Source organism: Centrocercus urophasianus, unplaced genomic scaffold (genome assembly GCF_019232065.1).
Source record: "Centrocercus urophasianus isolate 14NV4802_14NV808 unplaced genomic scaffold, USGS_Curo_1.0 seq_13, whole genome shotgun sequence".
NCBI classification, from domain to species: Eukaryota; Metazoa; Chordata; class Aves; order Galliformes; family Phasianidae; genus Centrocercus; species Centrocercus urophasianus.
Window position 1 is genome coordinate 39,862,961 of NW_024884475.1, and position 22,041 is coordinate 39,885,001.

The 22,041-nt window shown below is 44.9% G+C and overlaps 1 protein-coding gene across 7 annotated transcripts in view; it reads right to left on the reverse strand.

The window, feature by feature from the left end:
- Positions 1–19,859, reverse strand: part of RUFY3 (RUN and FYVE domain containing 3) — a 53,004-nt gene extending 33,145 nt beyond the window's left edge. The window contains exons 1-2 of one of the 7 annotated variants that reach the window (XM_042811602.1): positions 19,802–19,820; positions 13,105–13,292 (exon numbers count right to left, since the gene is read on the reverse strand). In XM_042811602.1, coding sequence (XP_042667536.1) covers positions 13,105–13,282 — 178 coding nt within the window. In that variant the 5' untranslated portion in view covers positions 13,283–13,292; positions 19,802–19,820. Of the gene's footprint in view, positions 1–1,241; positions 1,296–2,148; positions 2,250–13,104; positions 13,563–19,801 lie in introns of those variants that run through there. The other 6 variants (XM_042811607.1, XM_042811609.1, XM_042811606.1 and 3 more) reach the window with 6 other exon arrangements.
- Between the last annotated feature and the right edge of the window lie 2,182 nt (positions 19,860–22,041).

Below are 22,041 nucleotides of genomic sequence, written 5' to 3' on the forward strand. Positions count from 1 at the left end.
CAAAACCCAAAAGGTTCTGTTTAGAACCTCAAGTCTTATACAAATGTGCTCCATTTAACTGTACTGTTTGGCTTTACCAAGCGTTATACGATTTATACAGTGTATAAACTGTGCTATAAAGAAACAAATGCAGGTGTTTGATTGATTGGTTGTTCTTTTGTTTCTTTTACTTACAAGACCCTAACAGCAATAACTAGACCAAAGCTGAACAAAACACTGGTAAGAAAACAGCCACTGTGCCACAGCCACTGGTTCAATCCACCAAATTGGCCAAAAGAGCTGAAATGCATCTGCTGATGTTATTCCTTTGGGATTATCAGTATGAAATAAGACGTGTGCTCTCGCACCTTGTGGATGTCAACAGCCCCAGACTGAACTTCTAATTTGGGATGGCTGTTCTTAAGGAATTTGGCATTTGTAGATATATGCCCCATTCACTCTTCTACGTGAAATCTATATTCTTCCTAATGATGAATACTGAAACTTCTCAGCCACGAGAGGAAATCTTCGTTGTCTCCAAACAGCTCGTTAACCTTTTGCTGCAAACACTTCCAGCCCAACCATGCACAGCCACATTTAATTGTTTCTACAAGGTCTCATTTTGATATTTCTGAAGTATTTCAGAATCTTCAGGGTGATTTCTGAAATCTTAATTGAAATTGATCTCCTAAATACTGTTGTACCTTATAAGGTGCATTTGTATCAGGATCAGGAAAATAACTGACCCAGAATCCACTTTATATGAGAAAACAAGTCTCTCCATTCATTTTCCCTACCTTCACTTGAAGGTCCAAAACTGGTAGCAAGTCTTCAGTTGGTTGTGTTGTTGATTTTGTTTTGTTTTTTAAATAAGCAACATTGTCAGAGTACATCCATATTTCCAAAAAGAGATCAGTAAGAATCCAGAAACCAACAAAGAACCCATGAAGGGACTGGTAAAACTTATCAGAAAATCCTTCACAATACCCATTTTAAGTGTAAATTAATACAATTGAAAGAGTAACACACAAATGCGAGTGATCAAAGACATTTTCTTTAGCACACTAACAGTAGAAACCCAACAACCAGCATACATAGCACATTCTGCTGTGAACCTGGTGCAACCAGACAAGCACGTTCAGAAAGCCACAGCTATGAGCACGGGAAAGGAAAAGTGCATTTTGCTCCCAGGTTCAAAATCATAAATCAAAAGCCAATGGTAAGTGGAAATAGTAGTTGAAAGATGTTGGTGTGGCACGCACCTTCAGTATCATCACGCAATTGCTCCACCACATCTGTCAAATCCTCCCAAGAGTCTTTGCAAACAGCAAAAAGAAAGGAAAAGAAAGAAAATGTCATGCAAGCCATGATCTAAAGGAAAGATTCAAAATCAAGGTACAAGGGAAGGATAACTGAAAGGGAGATTCACATAATACAAAACTCAGTTCATATTAGCAAGAAATTTGCAAGACAAAAGGGTTTGTTAGTCTGCACAAAGCAATACAGAGAAGCTTTTTTTTTTTTTTTTTTTTTAGCTCAAGACAAATTAAGGCAGCCTTCAATACAACTTGAAAAATTTTGCTGGGTTCTTGTTTTTTTTTTTTTCATTAAGACAATCAATGTTGTAATAAAACACATCCTAAAAGGAAAAACATTATTTTTTTTTAGAAGATCAAAGCACTCAACTTTTGGTATTTATGCAACATCAGCATTTGCTTCAGTTTTTTCCTACCCAGCTCCCAAAAGAACCCCCAGGATAAGAGAGAAATACAACTACGCAGAAAAGCAAGCATGGCAAGCTCTGCACATTTCAGGAAAACAACACCAAGAATTTTTTAAATAGGCTTTAGTGGAACTCTTAACTCTGCTACAACAAATGAAAAACGGTGCAGAGGTGATCCAGCTCAGCCCAGTCTCGGGTCACCGGTTTCATGTTGTCATTGCAACTTCGATTCATTGCAGCCTTGATCAGAAAACCCCCCCTTTCTCCTCGCTGGGAGCCTGCAGGTGGCTGGCAGGCACGGGGAGGAGGCAGGTATCCTGGGAGAGGATCAGGCAGGACAGGGAGAACTTGTTTCAGCACTCCCACTAATTCCTTACTTTTGAACCCACAAAGACAGACAAAGCCCCAGACATCCGAATCCTGCCTATCTTCAGCTCCTTACTTACATGCCTGCTCTCCTGAGCGCTAATCTGAAAACTGGTGAACGTCCAAACCACACGAAAGGCTCTATTCCCCTTCACACACCAACCATGCCAAAGTCCTGAGCAAAGTACACATCCTGTTAGGACCTCCTCCCTCCCACAGAAAACCTATCGCTAAGCCTCCTTCTGCCACGGGACTCGGTGCTAGCAAACAAGCAGTGCATTCACCGTCACTACAGTTAAAGAAAAACACCAAAATACCACTGTGAGCAGTAATTCAGCTGATCCCCAAAAGCCTCTTATGCTGCAATACTATTGACCAACCATCATCTTATCCTCAGAAACTGTTTTATTCAAAAAGATGATTTTCAGAAATCAGTTTTGCACCAGTTTTCTTCATGGTCCAATAATTCCCTTCTGCCCCTATGAATAAGCATTACTGCAGTAATGAGAACAGTAGAAGACAACCCTCCATTGTGTCCTGGCAATTTACCCACAAAACTGATAAACTGCTTTTCCTTCAGCAGGGATTTCTCCTTCTCTTGTTAGGGGCAAAGAGGGGGAGGATGAGTGCAATCAGAACTCCTGACCCCTGGCTTCTACACACAGCTGGGAGTTCTGCTTGAGAAACTTCCTGCTATTGCAATCGCAAAGCACTGGTGATGCTCCCCCTGCCAATGGCTTCACTTCTGGTCCCTTATTACAGGTGTTAAAGCCTCCTGCAGTCTCAGCAAGCTTTTTGTAGCTCAATGCAGTGGTGAATGGACATTTCTCTTGCACTTTTCCATACCCCGCTGAACTCCTTTGGAATGCCACAGACCATACGGCCCATGGGTCACTTTGCCTTTTGCCTTTGCGTGTACTTGTGTGATTCAATAATTCCTTATCTGTGCAAACCCTGTGTCAGACATCTGTATAGACAAGTCCATAAAGCTAATATTTTCTAGCTATACTTCTAACATTTCTAACATTAAATCAGGTCAAAATCTAGGTGCACATGTGATCATTTATTTAATAGCACTTTCCACCAGATGTAAAGATCAAAATTAGATTCTGATCATCCCATAATCCCTACCTGACTACTGAGATCAAATTCATTGGTGAATGCTCTCTTATCAAATATTGAGGGCTTTATTCCTTAATCTCAAGCATAAATAGCAAAGAAAATCTCTGAACAGATGTATCTATGTATATATAACAATTAACTTGGCAACGTGTAAAGGCCAATTGCCAGGTATCAGTAGACCTTTCACATCTTTCTCACTGGTGATTTTGCAGTTTCAAACCCCTCTCTAAGTGTACCACATAGGCACCATGTAAGCCAAGCATTTATCACCTCTGCTCCTCTAGGCCTCCATTTTTGCTCAACTCCACATCCAGCAGCCACCCAAGACCTCCACGTACAATGACAGCTGTGACAGATAGCGATGCTCACACATAGAACAGATTTTTATTTCTCATCACCATAAAAAAAATACACAAACTAAATAAGGTCAGCAAATTCCAAGCAGTCCAATCCCCTCCACCCCCAACCCACAGACATCAGGTCTGAGCTGAATGTTTCACAGAAAGGGGGCAAGAAACCTCTAGTGACTGCCAGCTATAGCTGAATGATCGCTTCCTCCTTCACACTAAAAGACTGAGGCTTTTACTTTTATTTAAGAAAACAATGAAACAAAAACCCTCAGCAAGCAATTCCTGTAAAGCTTACGAACAAATGTGCGGATCTGAGCAACCTGCGTAGCTGTAGGTGCTCCTGTTCACTGCCGGGAAGATGGACCAGCTGGCCATTAAGGGTCCCTTACAACTCAAACCATTCTATGATTCTATGATATGTCCACTGCAGATTCAATTTTATTTGTTTGGCTTTTTGTTTTTTGCTTTTTTTTCCATACCAGCAATAAATAATCCCATCCTCTTTCTAGTGAGAAATTCATCAATTTACACTGGCACTGAAGCACTATGGTATCTGCAAAGATTTAGAGGAAAAGAAACAGACTGAATTAGCATCTCCTTGCAAATTTGTGTTCATTTCCTCATGCATTTAACTGAGGCTTTGCATACATTTATTTCATCTCTTCTTTTACTATGTACAGCTTTCTCCACTTGTCTAGGATATTTTAAAAAAAAAAAAAAAAAAAAAAAGATCCTCCTAAGAAAAAAAAACAAAACCTCAACTTGATGGCTCCCATGCTCCTCCTCACAGTACATTTAAGATCAATATAATACTTTTGGTATGATGGTGATAACACACCAGTGATAACATGGATACCAAGTTTAGATCCAGATGAAGTTTTCATAGAAGAACTGCCACACTCCAACCAGATTCACAGGAAGAGCAGTAGTGGGGAATTGAGTATCACACTGCAGCAAATGCAAAGGCATTGAAGAAACTGAAGCACTTTAATGACAGATATATTAATATGAAAATCCTATCCATTATTTTAAGAATAATGCATTTTAAAGTTATTTTCTTAACCACTGCAATGTCAGCAAAGCAGAGATCTCAACTGGTTGGAAAACAAGAGTCAGTCCAGTAGCATCAAGGGCTGGAGCTGATACATCCAGCTTCACACTACAGCAAGGAAGCTGTATACTCATATATTACACTGCTATTAAACAGAAAGAGCTCTTGATTATTATTAAGATTGAAATTACGAACCTAGCACAAGGTTGGGAGTAGAAGCCAACTAACACCATACCTCTCCGAAGCCCAGCCAGCTGTGCACCACAATACAATGCTCCTACACCTTCTGGCAGCCCCCAGCACCATTACAGATAAGTTTCATTCCAAAGGTAACACCACTCTGTGACAAGCTGCCGCACTACTAAGCAGTGTCACAACAACACACTACATGCAAAAGCTGACTATGTGCAGGGGAAGCCAAGGCTGTGGATTTTCACGCTGTGGGTAGAGCAGGGATAAAAAAAATCATCAGATTCATTTTACAGTGCTTCGTAACAGGTGTCTCAAGAGAAGGAAACTGCTTGAGTTCCCAAATATGCAGCAGAAGCATCTCTGTGGTATTTTAAATAGATCTGAACAAGTGAACATGTGGCCTTTAATAAATGCTCAGCTACACATTGACTATACAACACTACTCATAGATCCGAGCTATACAACAACTTAACCTGTTTCCCTAAAACTGCCTGTGCAGAACATGCTCATTAAGAAATGATGTGCAACGAGCACTGCCAGCTTTAACATTTCTGACCCATTAGCTTCTCCTTACAGATTAATTAATGACTCTGTATATCTGTACTCAGACCTCAAGTACTGTGCTCAGTTGTGGGCCCTCACTACAAGAAAGTCATCGAGGCCCTGGAGCGTGTCCAGAGAAGGGCATCTTAAGATTATACTGGATATCACCTACAAGCAAACTCCTGGGATTTGCAGTAAGCCTAACAAAAGAACTGCAAATTCCCCAACACACACTGCCTCCCAGTCCATGCGTTCTGTTCACATCTGAAGTCACTGGACCACTGAATCAAGAAGGCTGGAAAAGACTACTAAGATCATCCAATCCAGCCCCAGCTCATCCTCTCCATGCCCACTGACCACGTCCCTCAGTGCCGCATCTCTGTGTCTCTTGAACACCTCCAGGGATGGTGATTCCACCATGACCTTGTGCCAGCACATCACCACTCTTCCAGATAAGTTTGTCCTATATACCCAACTTAAACCACTCCAGGCTCAGTGTAGGGCCATTTCCTCTCATCCTATCAACGTTACCCAGGAGAAGAGTCCAACCCCCAACTCACCACAGCCTCTTTTCAGGCAGCTGCAGAGTCATAAGGTCTCCCCTGAGCCTCCTCTTCTCCAGACTGAACAACCCCAGCTCCTTCAGCCGCTCCCCATAAGACTTGTGCTCCAAACCCCACAGCTTCACTGCCCTTCTCTGGACACGCTCCAGGGCCTCGATGACTTTCTTGTAGTGAGGGCTCACAACTGAACACAGTGCTTGAGGTGTGGCCTCACCAGAGCTGAGTACAGACATAAAGAGTCATTAATTAATCTATAAGGAGAAGCTAATGGGTCAGAAAAGCAATAAGGAAAAAAAAAAAAAAAAAAAAAAAAAAACACACACCAATTTTGAGAAGTGAAAACAGAGCCTGATACACAAAGTATTTTGGCTGCTATGAGAAACCTGACCTAAATCCACTAGTTTTTGTACAGATGCTTACACAAAGCATTAACTGTGCTGAAGATTTACAAACAGAAACGCAGCTTGTTTTGGGGTCCCTATGTTCTGCTTACCAATAAAGAGGTTATTTTTAAGGTAGCCCACAGCGGTTGTTGTGATATGTAGGGAAGACATCAGCTAAAGGCCAAGAGCAGGAAAGACAGCCATATTGCATTCAGGCTGTCTCAGGGCACTTCTATCAAACCCCCTCTACTCCTGGTTATCTGCCTCAACCGACAAAAGCTCTAAGCAAAGCAGTGAGAACAGCTGACACATGGGAAATAAGACCTACAGAAGAGCTGATGAGTCAATTACAGCCGAACAACATACTCAGGAATCAAGACAACAGTGAACTAAATCTAACCAAACTGCAAAGAAAAATGGCAAGCAACAAGGGGAGCTGTCTTGATCCTCTTCTCCCTCTCAGTACACAAACACACTTCTTTCATTTAAGCACCAATACCCAAAGCACTCTGAAATCTTTTTCCTCTGGAAGGAAAGAACACTCCTCTGTGCCTCATCAACAAACCACAGCACTACTCAGATTCACTCAAAGGTCCTCTGAGCAGCAAGTGGAAACCTACAGCAACCCTAAGTACAACCAGAAGGTATGGACAGTTTCACTGCCAGTTATGCCTTATCATGCCCTAAAGGGAAGAAGCACCATCCATGCTGGTGGCCAGATGGATGTGAGTGGAAGAAATGCTGACACATACACTCATTAGAATGTAAATTATAGGATTATTTCTCCAATTTTAACTTTTAGTCTGCTGCCTTAAACACTTGCTTGTTTTCTTTCTGGGCCAAAGCATCCCACAAGGAAAAGTGGGAAGAGTTTTCTCAGAAATAGAACAGACTGTATTCATGTCTTTTAGCCTTCCTTCTTTAAGACTAACATTCTCTTTCATTGCATGGACAACTAATAGCTTTACCACTGGAAGGAAAGCTATGGTCATATTGTTGTGTTTATTTACACTGCACGATCCCCTTATTTATTGCCTTAGGAATGAGAAATAATACATTTAGTAAGGAATAATTAAGTTGGTCAGTAAAGGTATGCACAGAGAGAGGTAATGAGTAATTCTTTCCAAGAGATTTGCAAGTCAGGTAGTTCATGTAGTGTCAGCAACAAAAGGGACAACCCAAAGAGGGGTTCAGCATCATGCTGAAATAACGTGCAATCCAAAACCACCAGAAATGGCCACTGTACACAGATCAGAATAAAATAATATAAAATAAATAAATAAATAAAACCTACTACCTAAAAATGGAGACAGATAGTCTGCGTACACTAGAAACAAGAAGTCAATTCATTTCAGCCTGCAGTTTCTGCCTGGGCAAGCTATATCCAAAACTGGAAGGTTGAAAAATGGCTACCAAAACTGCTTACCAAACACATTCTCCCACCCTGCAGCACTGCCACGTGCCTGCAAGGCCACAGAATTACACAAGTCCCAGCTCTCTTTGCAGGGCAGGAGACCAAAAGAGAGAACATAGCATGCACAGGTACCAATGTGCCCCCGAAAGCCTCTGCTTGCTCTCAGCTGATGCTGCTGACTCAGGTGCAGTCTGCTCTCTGCAGATAACAGTTGCTTTTATCTATTTCTTCCAGCCACGCATCACACACCGACTCAATCCCTGCACTGTCACACTGCTCCTACTGCCACTGTTCTCCCAGTCACTGCATCTTACCCAACATCTGGCCATACAGAGCTGAGGGACATGGTTAGTGGGCCTGGGCTGATGGTTGGACTGGATGATCATAGTGCTCTTTTCCAACCTTAACGATTCTTTGAACTGCTTTCTTTACCTCACCTTACAGCACCAACAGCTTGTGCTTCCATCACCAATTGCAACAACTGACTTCAATATTTTATAGTGAAAAAAACAGCACTGTTATGATTTTCTTTTAAAGGCTGTTACCATCACTGACTTTACAAAGTGCTGCTCGTTTGAAGCATGAAGTCATAGCCTAAAACTTTACTTCAATCCCATGCCAGAAGCATTTTAACACATGTAAAGGGTTGCACTGTGCTAACACAAAGAACAGTCAAGGATCTGCAACAAACCAGGTACTTCCGTATGTATGTTCGTTATCTGCAACAAACAAGGTATGTACCTTGCAATTGCGTGCACATAACTGAGATCATTTACTGTTTCTCCACAGTCTTGTTCCAAGCAGAAATTTATGAACAACTGCAATGGGAAATTGCCTATTTTATTTTGAACACATGCACACTGAAAAAGAAAAAGAAAACACACTTTTTTTTCTTCAATTTTTCATTTTGCATCTTGGTTGGCACCCAAAATGTTTCTCTGCAGCTTCCAATTATTTCTCAGGGAAAGAAGCTTTCTCCATATTTCCCAAGCTCATTGCACTTCATTCAGGCTGAGCAAGCTTAGAAAAGCAAACAATTCTAGAATGCTATTTGCCAATTATAACATGGAAAAGAATTACAAAAAGTTTAAACTTTAAATCAAAACAGAACTTGAGCTGACGTCACCCTCGTCCTTATACCTTACAGGGCATTCATTTTTCAATTCATTTGAGGACTGGCATATAGTACTGATTGCCATAAAGAGCTTTAAAACTTAATCTTCCTTTGGTTTGGAGTCCTGTTTCCTCTGTCCTGCCATTCCTTCAGCTCCTGGCTTGTGATGGGATTCAGCACAAATGCAGCAAGGAGGACATCTCCTTCCTGTTCTACAGGAGGATGACAGTGAAAAGCAATGCAATAAAGACTATGTGCTGCCTGGATTACATGGCCTAACTACTATTCAAAAGACTGTGATTCTTAACAGACCGTAATTCACACACCTTAAACATAACCAACCTTACATTTGTTGTATTAAATCAAGTCTCTAGCTCATGCCTATAAGGAGGCTATACGACCGACCTAGGAGTATCTGGCAATCCATGCACTTCTTTAAGCCTCCTCAAACTTTTGCCCTGCTTAGGGGTTTCTGCCACCAGAAAAGGTACTTTTCTTACAATAAAAAAAAACCAAACTCATGCAGTTTCTTTGAAAGTGCAAAAGGTCTCTGCTACCCTCAGCAGGGTGCTTACATGAGATTTGTTTTATAATGTAAAAGATACAACTCCTAAAGCCATTCCCACCTCTCCCAGCAGTTTGCTTCTATTCCACACCACTAGAAAAAAAAGGTGCAACAAAACAGTTGCCAGAGTTTCCTCCTAGGTGTATTTTGCTCTGTGCAGTTTTATAGCAGGACCTCAGTCCCCACACTTGAGGGCTCGTACCAGGCTGGGCTGCGAGTGTCACACAATTTGGACCAAACTAAAGAGTACTGCAGCTCCCCAGACTGAAATAAGGCGATTCTCACACCCACAGCATGCAAACTTTAGCACTGAGAAGCTACTTATTTGCAAAACAAAAACATAACTAATGAGATCTTGCTGTTGCTTTAAACCATTTTGAAACGTGCAAGAAGGATGAAAAAGTAGCTGCAAGCAGATGTCGGTTTTACGGTTCTGTTTAAGTGATACTGCAACGCTTGATAGCACACAGTTTCAGATCGCACAGCTATCACATTCTTTCTGCTCTCAATTAGAAGTCGATCTGGTGAGGATTAAGATTTCATTGCTCTAGCATGAAGCTCCTCATGAAGAATGCTTATTCTAAATAGAAATCTACCAAACAGTAAGAACTGTACAGGTCCATCTGGCACCTTCCCTAAAAGTTCCCATCAGTGTTCAATCTTGTCTGTGCAGGCACTTTTTCCCAGCCCAGTCTCTAAGGGTGCCTCAACAACCACTACATCTGTTACAAACAAACAAGAGTACAAAAGCCAATTGTGCCGCATTTCGCCACCTTGTGATGCCTGCACAGCACAGTACACTTCAGAGTTCCTAATTCAGAACTGTTGTTTAAGAGCAACAAGGTCAGCCCTGAGAACAGCAAGCACCAGCTGCCTCTGCTTGGGGAGCCCTTGGAGCAAAAGCAGAGAGTGCAGCACTGGCCTCCAGCTCCCCAAGGCATTGCATTGCCGTGAGCTGGCACTGCTGAGATATCATCTGAAGCCTCTTTCTCACTGGAACTAAAACACGGGGTTTTGATGAGGGATATAAAACCAGGCTAAGCAAGAATCACTTCCTTTAACTTCCTCTTTCAGATTTAAACCACGTTTCCTAAGTAACCTGCTTGAACTGTCAATAAGAAAAAAAAAGAAAAGCAACAGCAATAAAACTAATCCCTGTTTACAATCTGCTTTCACTAGAAAGAAAAATAAACAAATTACTGCAGCTTTTTGTTTAGCAGCAATCCAGTTTTTTCAGTTACTTCACTTGTTTTGCACTGACTGTGGTAGAACCACAACAACAAAAAAGCATCTTTAAAAACAAGAAGCAGAGCATCACACTGCAGCCGACCACGTGAAGCAAAGCAGGAAGGTGTCAGGCCTGCAAGATGTACAGCTGAAAAAACTGGGAAGCCAGGAGGAGAAGCCACAGTCCCCAGGTCTCCCACCTCATTCACTGACTGAGTCATCACCACATGTCACATGAGAGCAGCCCAGCAGGAGTACAGACAGCGAGGAGGAGGAGGAGGAAAGCAGGATGGCAAGGGGGCACTGCAAATCAGTGGAGAGAGCCCAAAGGCAAAACCTTTTGGGAAGCAGCAAGAGCTGAAGGACAGCAACAAGAGTTAAATCCTTCTTTCAGATACGTGACTGAACTACATCCTGATTTTATGTCTTGATTTGTAAGAAAAAAATACAATTTCTCATTACGCATTTGGCAGAACTCCTGGGCTTTTTTTTTTCTCCTTCAGTTCCTTCCTTCCTACATCAGAATTACAGGGAAGCTACAGAACAAGCCCTCACTCCCTGCTTTCCCTCTCAGAGGAGCACCCAACATCTGCAAGCTGTCTTCCTGTCCCCTCATCCCCGCGCACAGAGGACACAGGAGCAGTGCTGATGCAGTAACAGCAGCTCCAATGCTAGGGATAAAGCTGTGTCAGCTTTCCTGTTATGAACACTTCTTATCGTCTCTGTTAATAACATAATTTGGATCAAGTCTTTCTCCCTTCCAACAAGCAACATTACATTATAAATGTATAAATATCTCCATAAAGGTCATTTTCATACATCTCTCTTTTTATTCTTTTTTGACATTAGAATCAATATTGCAGTGAAATAAGCAAACACTGTTTTCCAACCAAACCTTTCTGGTACCTACAAGAGACTGCCTATAATAAGAGCATTTAAAACAATTATTTTTGTACTTTGGGAAGCTTTAGTCCAGTATTAGTGCTTTCATTGCCTACAAGAGTGCACTTTGTATGCTATAGAGACACATTTTCAATATATTCGGGAAAGGTAATCCAGAAAAGCTTAAGGCTGTGCACAGGGGTAGATGGAATCATCTAAGCCTATCCTGCCTTGAGCTTGACTAAAGTAAGGAGGAAAGGAGAGAGAAAGAGACTCATATGAGAACAAGGACCTAACTAACAGACTTGCAGTGTGACAGAGAGGTTTTCCAGAGTGCCCTAGACTGCTCAGGTCATTTACTAACCCCAGAGTGACAAATCATAAGGGAGGCTAGTGTTTATCAGAAAGATGGAGGAAGAAGGAGACAGAGAGAACAAAGATCAATCTATCAACACTAGAAGACTCTGTTAAAACAAAACAAAATGAAGTCTAATACCACAGAAGACTGCCTAAGTCCATGCCACATATAAGAACGTGGAAACTGCAAGTCAGTTGAATTGCTGCACCCTGAGCCCACAGCACCTCACCGGAATGCTGGGATGTGCTTCAGAGGGAATGTCAGCCTCTGCTTTTGAAATCCCTCTCTAATCCCCCCCCTTGACAAACAAATCCAAACCCAACAGCTGCCGCTGCTCAGTTAAGTTTAAAGCTCAAATTCACACAACAATTTAAACTGCTGCATCCACAAGACAACAGTAGAGAAAGATGTTACTGATTTGACAAACCCCATCAAATGGGCCAAACAAGGCTACTTGGTGGAATCATACTTAACTATTAACAGAAAACAGCCTGGAGTGCAAAGATGGAATTCCCTCACTGCAGGACGGAAAGATGCTCAGCGTCCCCCAAGTGTCACTCAGAACCCAGCAGTATTGATGCTAAGTAACTCTGGAAGCACAAGACCATCTTACAATCAATTTCTGCAGAAACTCTGCCCTACCAAGGGCAAGGAGGAGATGCAGTGGGTGGCTGTCTTCTCCATTTCTGTCTCACAAAGCTTTCAGTTCTCACTTCACGTGACCTGGTATTAAATTGCTTTCACCATCAGCCCAGATTACAAAGCTATTCTCAATAAAAAGCAAGATGTCTTATACCTCCACGTTCCAGGCACCTGAGCTATAATAAACAGCAGCATGCTCAACAGAAGCAAGGGGCAAGACTCATGGTGGCATTATCACCTGACAATAAGCACAGCTGTGCAATCACCTGGGGCTTTCCAAAAATTACCCACTGACCGTATGCAGACAGAAGTCAGCATGCTACCAGTATGCTTTGTGGAATACACATCACAGCACATTCCTTCCTGAGACACAAACCCAATCTTTCCTGATACATTCAAAAAAAAATAATAATAATAAAAAAGCACAGATCCGTCTCTGTTAAAAGGGCGGATTACGAAAGACAAGAGCAGTGAGAAGCACTGAGTTGGCTTTCTGGTACATCACACGATTTCCAGGTACTGCAGGCTGGACAAGAGCATCTCATCCTGGAGACACCCCCTCCCAACTCTTGCAGCAGCAGTAACAATGCGACGGCTGCAGGGATCCCGAGGCAGCAAACTGGACCATACCTTCATGGGTAGGCTCTGGGTCGGGGGTCAGCGAGATGTCATCCAGCTCGCGCAAGCAGAGCCATTCTCCGTCCATGGACACTCGGAATTTGCAAAGATAGATGGTCTCCATGGCAGCCTGAGTGATCTTGTCGGTGGTGGGGGTTGGCATGTCGCTTTGAGGCGTCAGAGCAGACATGATGACTCAGCTGGTACGACAACAACAGGGAAAAAAGAACTAAGAAGAAGGGCTTTTGGAAGAAGAAAACAAGAAATACCTTGCTTTATAGGTCAGATATGCTCAGGATCGCACAGACTGCTTTGGCCTTTTCATATATAAAGCAAGGTAAAAACGCTGCTCCTTCACGCTCGTCTGTTCCTCCCTCCTCTTCGTCAGCTGTCGTTGTCTTCAGATAATGCTAAAGGCTATCGATCCTAAGCAACCACAGGAAACCTGGCTTCTGCATCAAAGATGGAAAAAAAAAAAGATTAAAAAAAATATTAAAAGAAAAAAAAAAATGCAGGAGGAAGAAAAAAAAAAGGGCTTCCTCTGATGGCTACCCAAGCAAAAACAAAGGAAGAACGTAGAAAAAGATCTCCAGGTTTGCTGAAATGAAGCTGCTGGTGCCTTTCTTGCCAGCTCAGGCAGGGCAGCGAGTGCTGCTAGGATTGGTTGTGCGCAGTAAGCAGGGTGTTGACCAAAATGGCTGACTAATGAACTGAACTGAAAATTCAAGCTCATGTGACCAGCTGCTCTGAGCGTGGGGCGAGCAATTCCCAGGATGCTTCATAGGCGCTGCTGATGCAGGGACGGCAATTAGGTCTCATCATCCCCAGCAGCTTCTCATCAGGCTCTGCTGGGCAATTTCTGAGCAGCACAGCACGGATTTCTCATCAGCCGCCCCCGTACTACAAAGAGCAGTGCAAGGAATACAAAGAGACATCTGTATTCCTCTCATGCGCTGGATGCCGCTGCACGAGTGAAGTAAGTACCTTTGTTTTCACAGCAGGTGCACAGTTCCATTCTATTTTTGTTGTGCAACCCCCTCATGTGGTACCTTTGAGCTCAGATTTCCCATGCATAGAGAAATTTTAGGACGGATTTATCGGCTCGGGAAACGACGAGAAAAAAAAAAAAGAGCTCTACAGCTAAGCACTTCAGTAAGGTAGGATTAAGATGCTTGAGAAGGGCACACGCACAACCAGAGAACAGTGAGGAACAACACAAACATACGGAGGTATGCGACAATCTTAGAACTTCAAAAGCATCAGCTGAAAGCAGGTATTGCTCAGGTGAAGTTCAGGATGAAGCATCACCTCTCAGCAGGCACAGAAACGGGCTCTCAGTGTCTCAAGAGCAAAACGGCAGTCCCGTGCACCCAGATGAACCTCCTCCATGCCTTGGCCCACACATCCCATCTCTGGGGCACGGGAGGCAGCGCTGCTCCATGCCAGCCCACTGAGAGCCTTCTTATCCTCAGTCACTATTCAGCCAGCAACATGATGCAGGATTTCCGCCCCCGGGAGCGATGGGATGGTTCTATTCTTGCGTGGCTCCAGTACGTGGCAGAGAGTAGGTGGGCAGCATCCATCTGAAACGGAGGCTCATCCCCAGCACCCACCCAAAGAAGTGAGCAGAAGCTGACTGTTCACCAACAAAGCACATCGATGGGAACACAGAGATAATTGCTCACAGGACCTCAATTACAGACTGTATACTTTTCCCTAAAGAAATGCCAGAAAAAACATATATCCATTTCTAATAAAGATGAAACAAAAAACAATCCCTCGATGCAGAAATCCAAATGCCAACTCACAAAGCTTGCTTTTTTTTTTTTTTTTTTTTAAAGAAAGCACTCAGTATGTCAAAAATTCATAATGAAACTGGAAAAAAAAAAAAAGCAACACAGAAAGTTCACTGTTATTTCCACCAAGCAAAAGAAAGCTGCTGCTTCCAGTGAAAACTTCCTGCTTGGCACACGGCATTCTCACTCAGCACCTCTTTCTCCCCACTAGACTAAAAGAAAAATCCACACAGCTTGTTATTACAGTGATGGAAAGAAGAATTACATGACAGATAACAAGTTACTACTGTTCCCTCTGAGAAGGAATGGGCTTGATATCACACGCTGACACACTAGCTCATATCATACTTGTACTTGCATGTCCTTTCAACAAGCTCCAGTTTCAGCACTCTCATCTCACTAGTCCAAAAACCAGTGAAAGTTGTCTTGCACAGCTACAGAACACTGTGCCCTTTGCTCTTGCTTTCTGAAGCAGTCCAAACAAACAGCAAATCATCAGAATAAACTCTTAAGAGTCAACAAATTACCACGAGCTATTTTGTAAACTGATGTATGTAACTGTCAATTGTAACTACAAATAACACTGGGTGCAACCCTGCAACTCCCACTTCAAAACAATGGTCTTCCACTGGCTTCAGCACTGACAAATGACCCACACAGAATGATCACAGCAGAAGTTTCTTTAGGTATTATTTTACTGGTTTCCTTGTATACCATCTGCTTCTTCTGACCATGAAGAGATAAAAGCAGCCACTCCGCCCCTTTCAGCCCAGGTGTGTTTTCAGGCTTTCCTTATGCAACGTTCCTGCTCTAAATACTGCACAAGGATTTTTAATTAAGGAAAACTAAAGTGATGCAGTGGCACAGGCTGCCCAGGGAGGAGGTGCAGTCACCGTCCCTGGGGGTGTTCAGGAACCATGGAGATGTGGCCCTGAGGGCTGTGGTCAGTGGGCATTAGTGGGATGGGATTAGCTGGACCGGATGATCTTACAGGTCTTTCCCAGCCTTCATGATTTTATGAAAGTAAATCAAAATATTGCTTCTGAAATATTTTGTTTCATGAGCATGCCTCACACAACACAGACAGAATATATCACCTGTCACATTGAACAATTGCTAGACTAGAAGAAACAGCTACCTCGCCTCAATAAAAGTTATATTTCCTTGAAGCACAACACCAAAACACCTCCACAGATGCTGAAAACCTGATTGATTGTAACTGATTTTACTAAAACAAAACAACAAAACCCCACAACACAAGAACTATCCTGTGTGATCTATTGATCTGAGAGTCTTCCCCCCCCCCCCCCCCCCCCCCCCCCCCCCCCCCCCCCCAATCAGGACATGAAACCTCTGCCCCTACCCTGGGTCTCAAAGTTATAAAGCAACAAAGAATCTTATAAAACAACAGTATCATGTACTTGTAGCTTTCATAAAGCCTTTGAAAAAGAATTCCTCACAACTCGATGCCAAGCGCTGGAGCTGTAGGAGGGTTTGGGTTCAATGAATGGTCAAGTGCAGGTTATAAGGGAAGGGGAGGTCAGTCAACGAAGGATCTCTTTCTGAACCTTAAAGAAGTCAGATGCTTGGAGCAGTCCTAGAAAAATCTAGTACTAACCACACTTTGGCAAAGCAGGATAGAGGCTCTGGCCAGATTACAAAACACAGCAGTTAGCAAATATGTTTGAATTTTAGCACTTCACAGTTTGAAAGCAAACCATTCCACCATCCAGCAGCGTTTCAAATCTCAGTTGTACTGGAGAGTATTTCCAATTTATTCAGCTTTTAAAATGAAAAAAGGTCTAAACAATGACAAACTAATCCCCCAAACCACCTTTCGGACTTCTGAGGGCACCTTTGAGCCCTTCTGCTTCTAGCGCCAGCACAACCAAGCTGCCACCACCCCGACCTTCGTTCCTTAGCAGAGAACTTCCCCCCCCCCGATGGCTGCACAGGGGCTGCACAACAGCCAGACAGCAAAACGGCAGCGTTGGCAGATGAGATTACTGCTTCAGATGACTGCATGACTTCTGGTTATTTAAAATCACAGGAGACCACTGAACCATATTTAAAAAAAGAAAAATAAGAAAAGAAGAAAAAAAGCTATCAACACTACACAAATTGGAAGCACTGTCAAAAGGAAACTACCTGACGGCAACAGCTCAGACGTACCACAGGGCTCTGAGCAGCTGCTCATCATCTTGAGAGAGAGTACAGGAGCAGATAATTCCATGCAGACAAGATTAAAAAATTATGATGAAACACCAGCTTTTATACCATAGCATAAGATAAGCATGAATCATAAGCAAGTTTGTGCGTGTTTCTGGAAAGCAGGTAGCCTGTTTGTGACTGATACATAAGATCAGACAGCTTGTCATTCCAGTCCAGTAAGGCAGCTCCCACACTTTTATGTGAAACAATTCTGGTCTATTTTCTTCCTTGATATGCAAAACTCTTGCTGGCAGATCCAAGAACACAACTTCTGCTCTCATGCAACCTCTCTCTCCTCCCCTTTGACTTCAGCCTGCACCAACACACCACCAGCTGCCCCACCTTCCTTTCAGTGGCTGTGCCAGCTGTGACCACTGGAAATTGGGATCAGAATCTGTTTCCTGAACAAGTGACAAACTTTGTTCTCTTATTACTGTGAAGTACAGAGATTTAAGAAATCAAATACCTCCAGCAGGCTTTGAGTGGGAGCAAGGAAGGCAGCATAATCAAGTGGCTTTTACAGCATTTAAGAAGTATTCTGAGTATTTACTACAGCTCAGCATAAGTCTTCCTCTTATTCTCTCTCTGATTGGAACCATCTGTATCAAGAAAGCAGGTGCTGCTGGCATCAAAAGCTTCTGCAACCTACTTCAAATAAACACTACTTCAAATAACCTTCAAAATATTCTGCAATATTGCCTCCCCACTGCGTTAGTCACTATCCCGCTTTAAGAAGCAAATATCAATACAAAGACATTCTTATTGCAACTTATGGAAATGACACCGAAGAGAAGAACTCATGATCTAAGCAGGAAACACCTTTCACTTAAATCTTTTCAGTTTACAGCTAAGTAGAGAGGGATTAGTCTTCACAGAGTACGTCACATCTTTAATCCAGGCACAAGATGCAAAAATAGCCTTCTTCTCACTCCTCAGCTTATCTTAACTCCAAAAATAACCGGAGCACTGAAGAATCAAGGGAAGCAGACATGATTGACTACTTTGGTTGCAGAACAAAGAGCAAAAGAAGTCAACACTGAGAGTCACGTGCTATGGCAATGTGCATTCATGGCACTGGAGGAGAGCCTGTGGCACAGGGTCTGCAGGCCAGTCATGGCCTTCCCCAGCAACACAGGCAGAGCAATCCTGATAGCACAGACCACTGTTACTGACACCACATCTCAGAGCTACACAGAGGAACTACCATTCAGAGGAGGTGCTGAGAGTGACACCATCTGCAAGGCCACATACTCTACAGGTAGCCAAAAGCAAAGTCAGCACTAAAACAAACTCCTTTCTCCTCCAGAGCCAAGCTCTACCACTGCTTTAACATCAGTCCTGAAGCAGCAAGTGGATAGGCAGAACTTAGGAGCAGAGCCCACTCTTCCAGAGACACGAGAAGCAAAACATAACAACAGGCACAATGAGAAAATTGGCTTGCAGACAAAACATGTGCCAGAAGAAACGGAGCACAGTCCATGACACCAGGCAAATAAATTGTGGTTCCTGTTCTGTTCAGACACAGCTATGACTGAGTGGGCTTCAACATCTGATATGGTGCAGGCAGCTATTACTTCTGAGACAGAAAAGTGCAAGGGAGTTTCTACACATCTTTCCTAGGGCTTTTCCCAAAGCTTACGCAGGCAGCCAGCGCTGTAACACCAACACAAAGGACGACGCACTGCTAAGTGGCGAGGTTGTACACTAACTCCTGGAGATCTTGAGCAAACAAGCTCACCTCAGTGCCTCAGCTCCACACATCTGCACAGACCCTCCACAAAGGAATCAGAAGAATTCAGCGTTTTTGAACTGCATGAAGTACCATAATAAAGACTAAACACAGAATCACAGAATGGCCAGGGTTAGAAAGGACCTCAAGGATCACGAATCTCCAACCCGCCACAGGCAGGGCCACCAATCTCCACATTCAATTCTAGACCAGGCTGCCCAGGGCTGCATCCAACCTGGCCTTGAACACCTCCAGGGATGGGGCATTCACAACCTCCCGAGGCAGCTGAAATACATTTTTTTAAGAGCACGAGAGATTCTCTTCACCTCAAATAGCTCAATCCCTCCTCACACACATATCACACAACTACAGCGAAGAAAGGTTTCCTGATTAGGAAGCACCAGTGTGTAAAAAGGAAGGTTTTGACAGGAAGTTAGCGGCCTGAATGACAGCCGAGCAGGGTGGGCAGGCAGCAGCTGGCAGCAGGGGCTCTTCCTGTAACTAAAAACAAAGGGAAATCATTTCAGCTGCTCCCTGTTACAAAAATCGACTTTTGGTCCCAGCGGTCATAGCTTTGCTGAGTAATAGCTAAATAAAGTGCATTAGCTTCAAAAAGAGAACAGCACAGCCAAAGATACCGTCTCCAAAACAAACGGGCTGCAAGGTCTCGAAGGGCCACACGACGCTTCTCGGGAGAGGGACAGAAACCTGCGGCTCCCGCAGCGCCGAGCCGAAGGACCGGCGTTACCCGCCCGCCAGCACCCCGCGCTGACCCGCCCGCACGAGGGAGCGGTGAGGCCACGACCGCAGCCTCGGGGGCCGGGCGAGTTTGGGGAAGGACGCCCCGTCGCAGGAGCCCGAGGTACCGACTGCTAATTCACGCCCGCAGACCGCGAGGCAGCCCCGGCACCCCGCCCCAGCCTCACAAAGGCCCCTCCGCGGCACCTCCCCACACGGCCCCGCCGCTACTCACGGGCCGCGGCGCCGTCGGGCCCCGGGTAGCTCAGCAGCAGCACGGGCAGCGCGGCCCCTCCGCGGGGCGCCGGGGGTCTCCACGCGCCGTGCGGCGCGGCCGCGCCTCCATGGCCGGGGTAGAGGAGGAAGAAGGGCGGCGAGGCGGGGCGCGCCTCGTCCTCCTCCTCTGTCACCGCCGCCTCCTCCGGGCCGGGCTCGGCCCGCCGCTCCATGCCGGGAGGCGACTCGGCTCCCACCCCGGCCCCGTCCCGGGAACTTTCCGCCGGCGGCGGCAAGAGAGGCGCCCGCTCCGCCTCCGCCATCGCCGCCCCGAACCCCCGGCCCCGCCCCGGGCGGGAAGGAGCGCCGGAGCCGGCCCCGCCGCGGGCTTCCCCCGCTGCCCTCGGCCGCGAGCCCCGCCGCGTGAGAGGAGGCGGCGCGCGGCCCCGCCTGCCTTCCGCGTGCGAGGGGCGGGGAGGCGGTGGCGGCCCCGGAGGTGCGGAGCTGCACTCGCCGGCCCGAGCCCTGACAGGGGGAGGCGGGACTTAGCGCGTGAGCGGCGCCAGGAAAGGCGGGCTCCCACCCGCGGGAACTTATCTGTGCAACGGGCCGGCGCCCTTCGCTCTGCGTGCGCCCGGCCTGCCAGGGGGCAGGACTACACTGGGAAAGGCATTTCCCGATCCTCTGATGAGAGGCGACAACACCGAGCCCAGATGTCGCCTTTACCGCTTATACAGCCACGGGCGTAGGGCTGTGCCCGGGGGCTCTCACTCCAGCAGGAGGTCCCAGCGCGGGGCTGCAAGCGGCAGCAGCAGCAAAGAATGAGACTGTCAGCTCTTTAGAGCAGCCCGCACTCAGGAAGCTGAGCTGAAGATGAAACGCGTCACTTTTCCCTTTTTTTGATCTCACAGAGCCCCGAAGACATCTGCCTGCTGGGGACTGCCTTCCAGCGCTGCCCCACATCATACACTGTGTGCCCGCTGCCTTAACAGGACGTTTGGTTTTGAGGTGCATACTGCCACTGTGAGCCAGAGTAAAATCACGTCCAAACTCTTGCTGATGGCACACAATGGAAGACAGCTGTAAAAGCAAAATGAAGGCAGTAGCAAATGTATTTCCTTTTGAGTCATTAAACGCATTTTCCTTACCCTGTGTGAACAGCAAATTCACACTGTGACACAGAAAGCACTGTCCATCTCTGCTGCTGTAGTTGTTCAGTTCCAATTTCCAAAGGCTTACTCTGGATGAAAGAACAAAAAAATGGTGCTTTAACCACCAATTCACTCCACTTCTTATTTCCTGACTATCGCCTACGGTCCTTCCCATGTTTCACATGCATCTGTTTTTATAGGGGTCTTGAAAACCTAACCACCATCAAGGATTTCACATCAGCACAAAACATACCTCCGAAAAGCATTTATGAGAGCAACATTGTGATGCTCTCCCTCCCACGGTAATAATCACAGTTGTGATTACTCATACACACAGCCATACTGGAAAGGAGTATTTATGGCTTTGTCCAATCTCTGAGCCAACCAACTGAACAAAATGCCGTGTTTAATCTTCATTTAAACGGGTTGGTGCAGTGGCCCTGGGAGACACGCTGTGCCATCTGCTGGCTGCCTGCAGTGGGCACGCTGACATGCACTGTCTGCTCTCGCCTGGAGCCTTAACCCCAATGTTTCTGGAAAAGCAAGCCTGTAAGAATATCACAATGTATATCCCTTATTTACTGCTCAGATGGAAGTTGCCAGAATTTTGCTTCCCAGATGCCTAAAGCTTTTCAAGGATAACTTGAAACGAAGGATACTTGCAGCTTATCTGCCAATTTATGGAAGTGCATCAGCCTCTCTTTTTCACACAAAGTGTGAAATGTGCATGAACAGATGCTGTAGTAATGAGATTGGTTAGCTTCTCCGCAGAACATTTTTCACATCCCCTATAACATCTGTTACCACCAAAGCTGCTTTTTCCCTAACATATTACCTTTTACTGACCTCTTCCCAAAGCCTCAGCACTGCCAGTGGTGGCCTCCATTGTCAGCCCAGTGCAGAGTCAATAGAATGATGTACTTTGGGAAAATGCACTTGTTTCCCTCCATGGTACATCTTAGACTTGTTTCTCATACTGAAGCAGACTTGCACATTTAACATGATTACCCACTCAAAGCCATGCATTTTCTCTGGGAACAGCAGGCAGCTAACATTGTTGATTGCTGCTTACAGTATGAAAGAGTAAGCATTACATGTCTTACCCAAA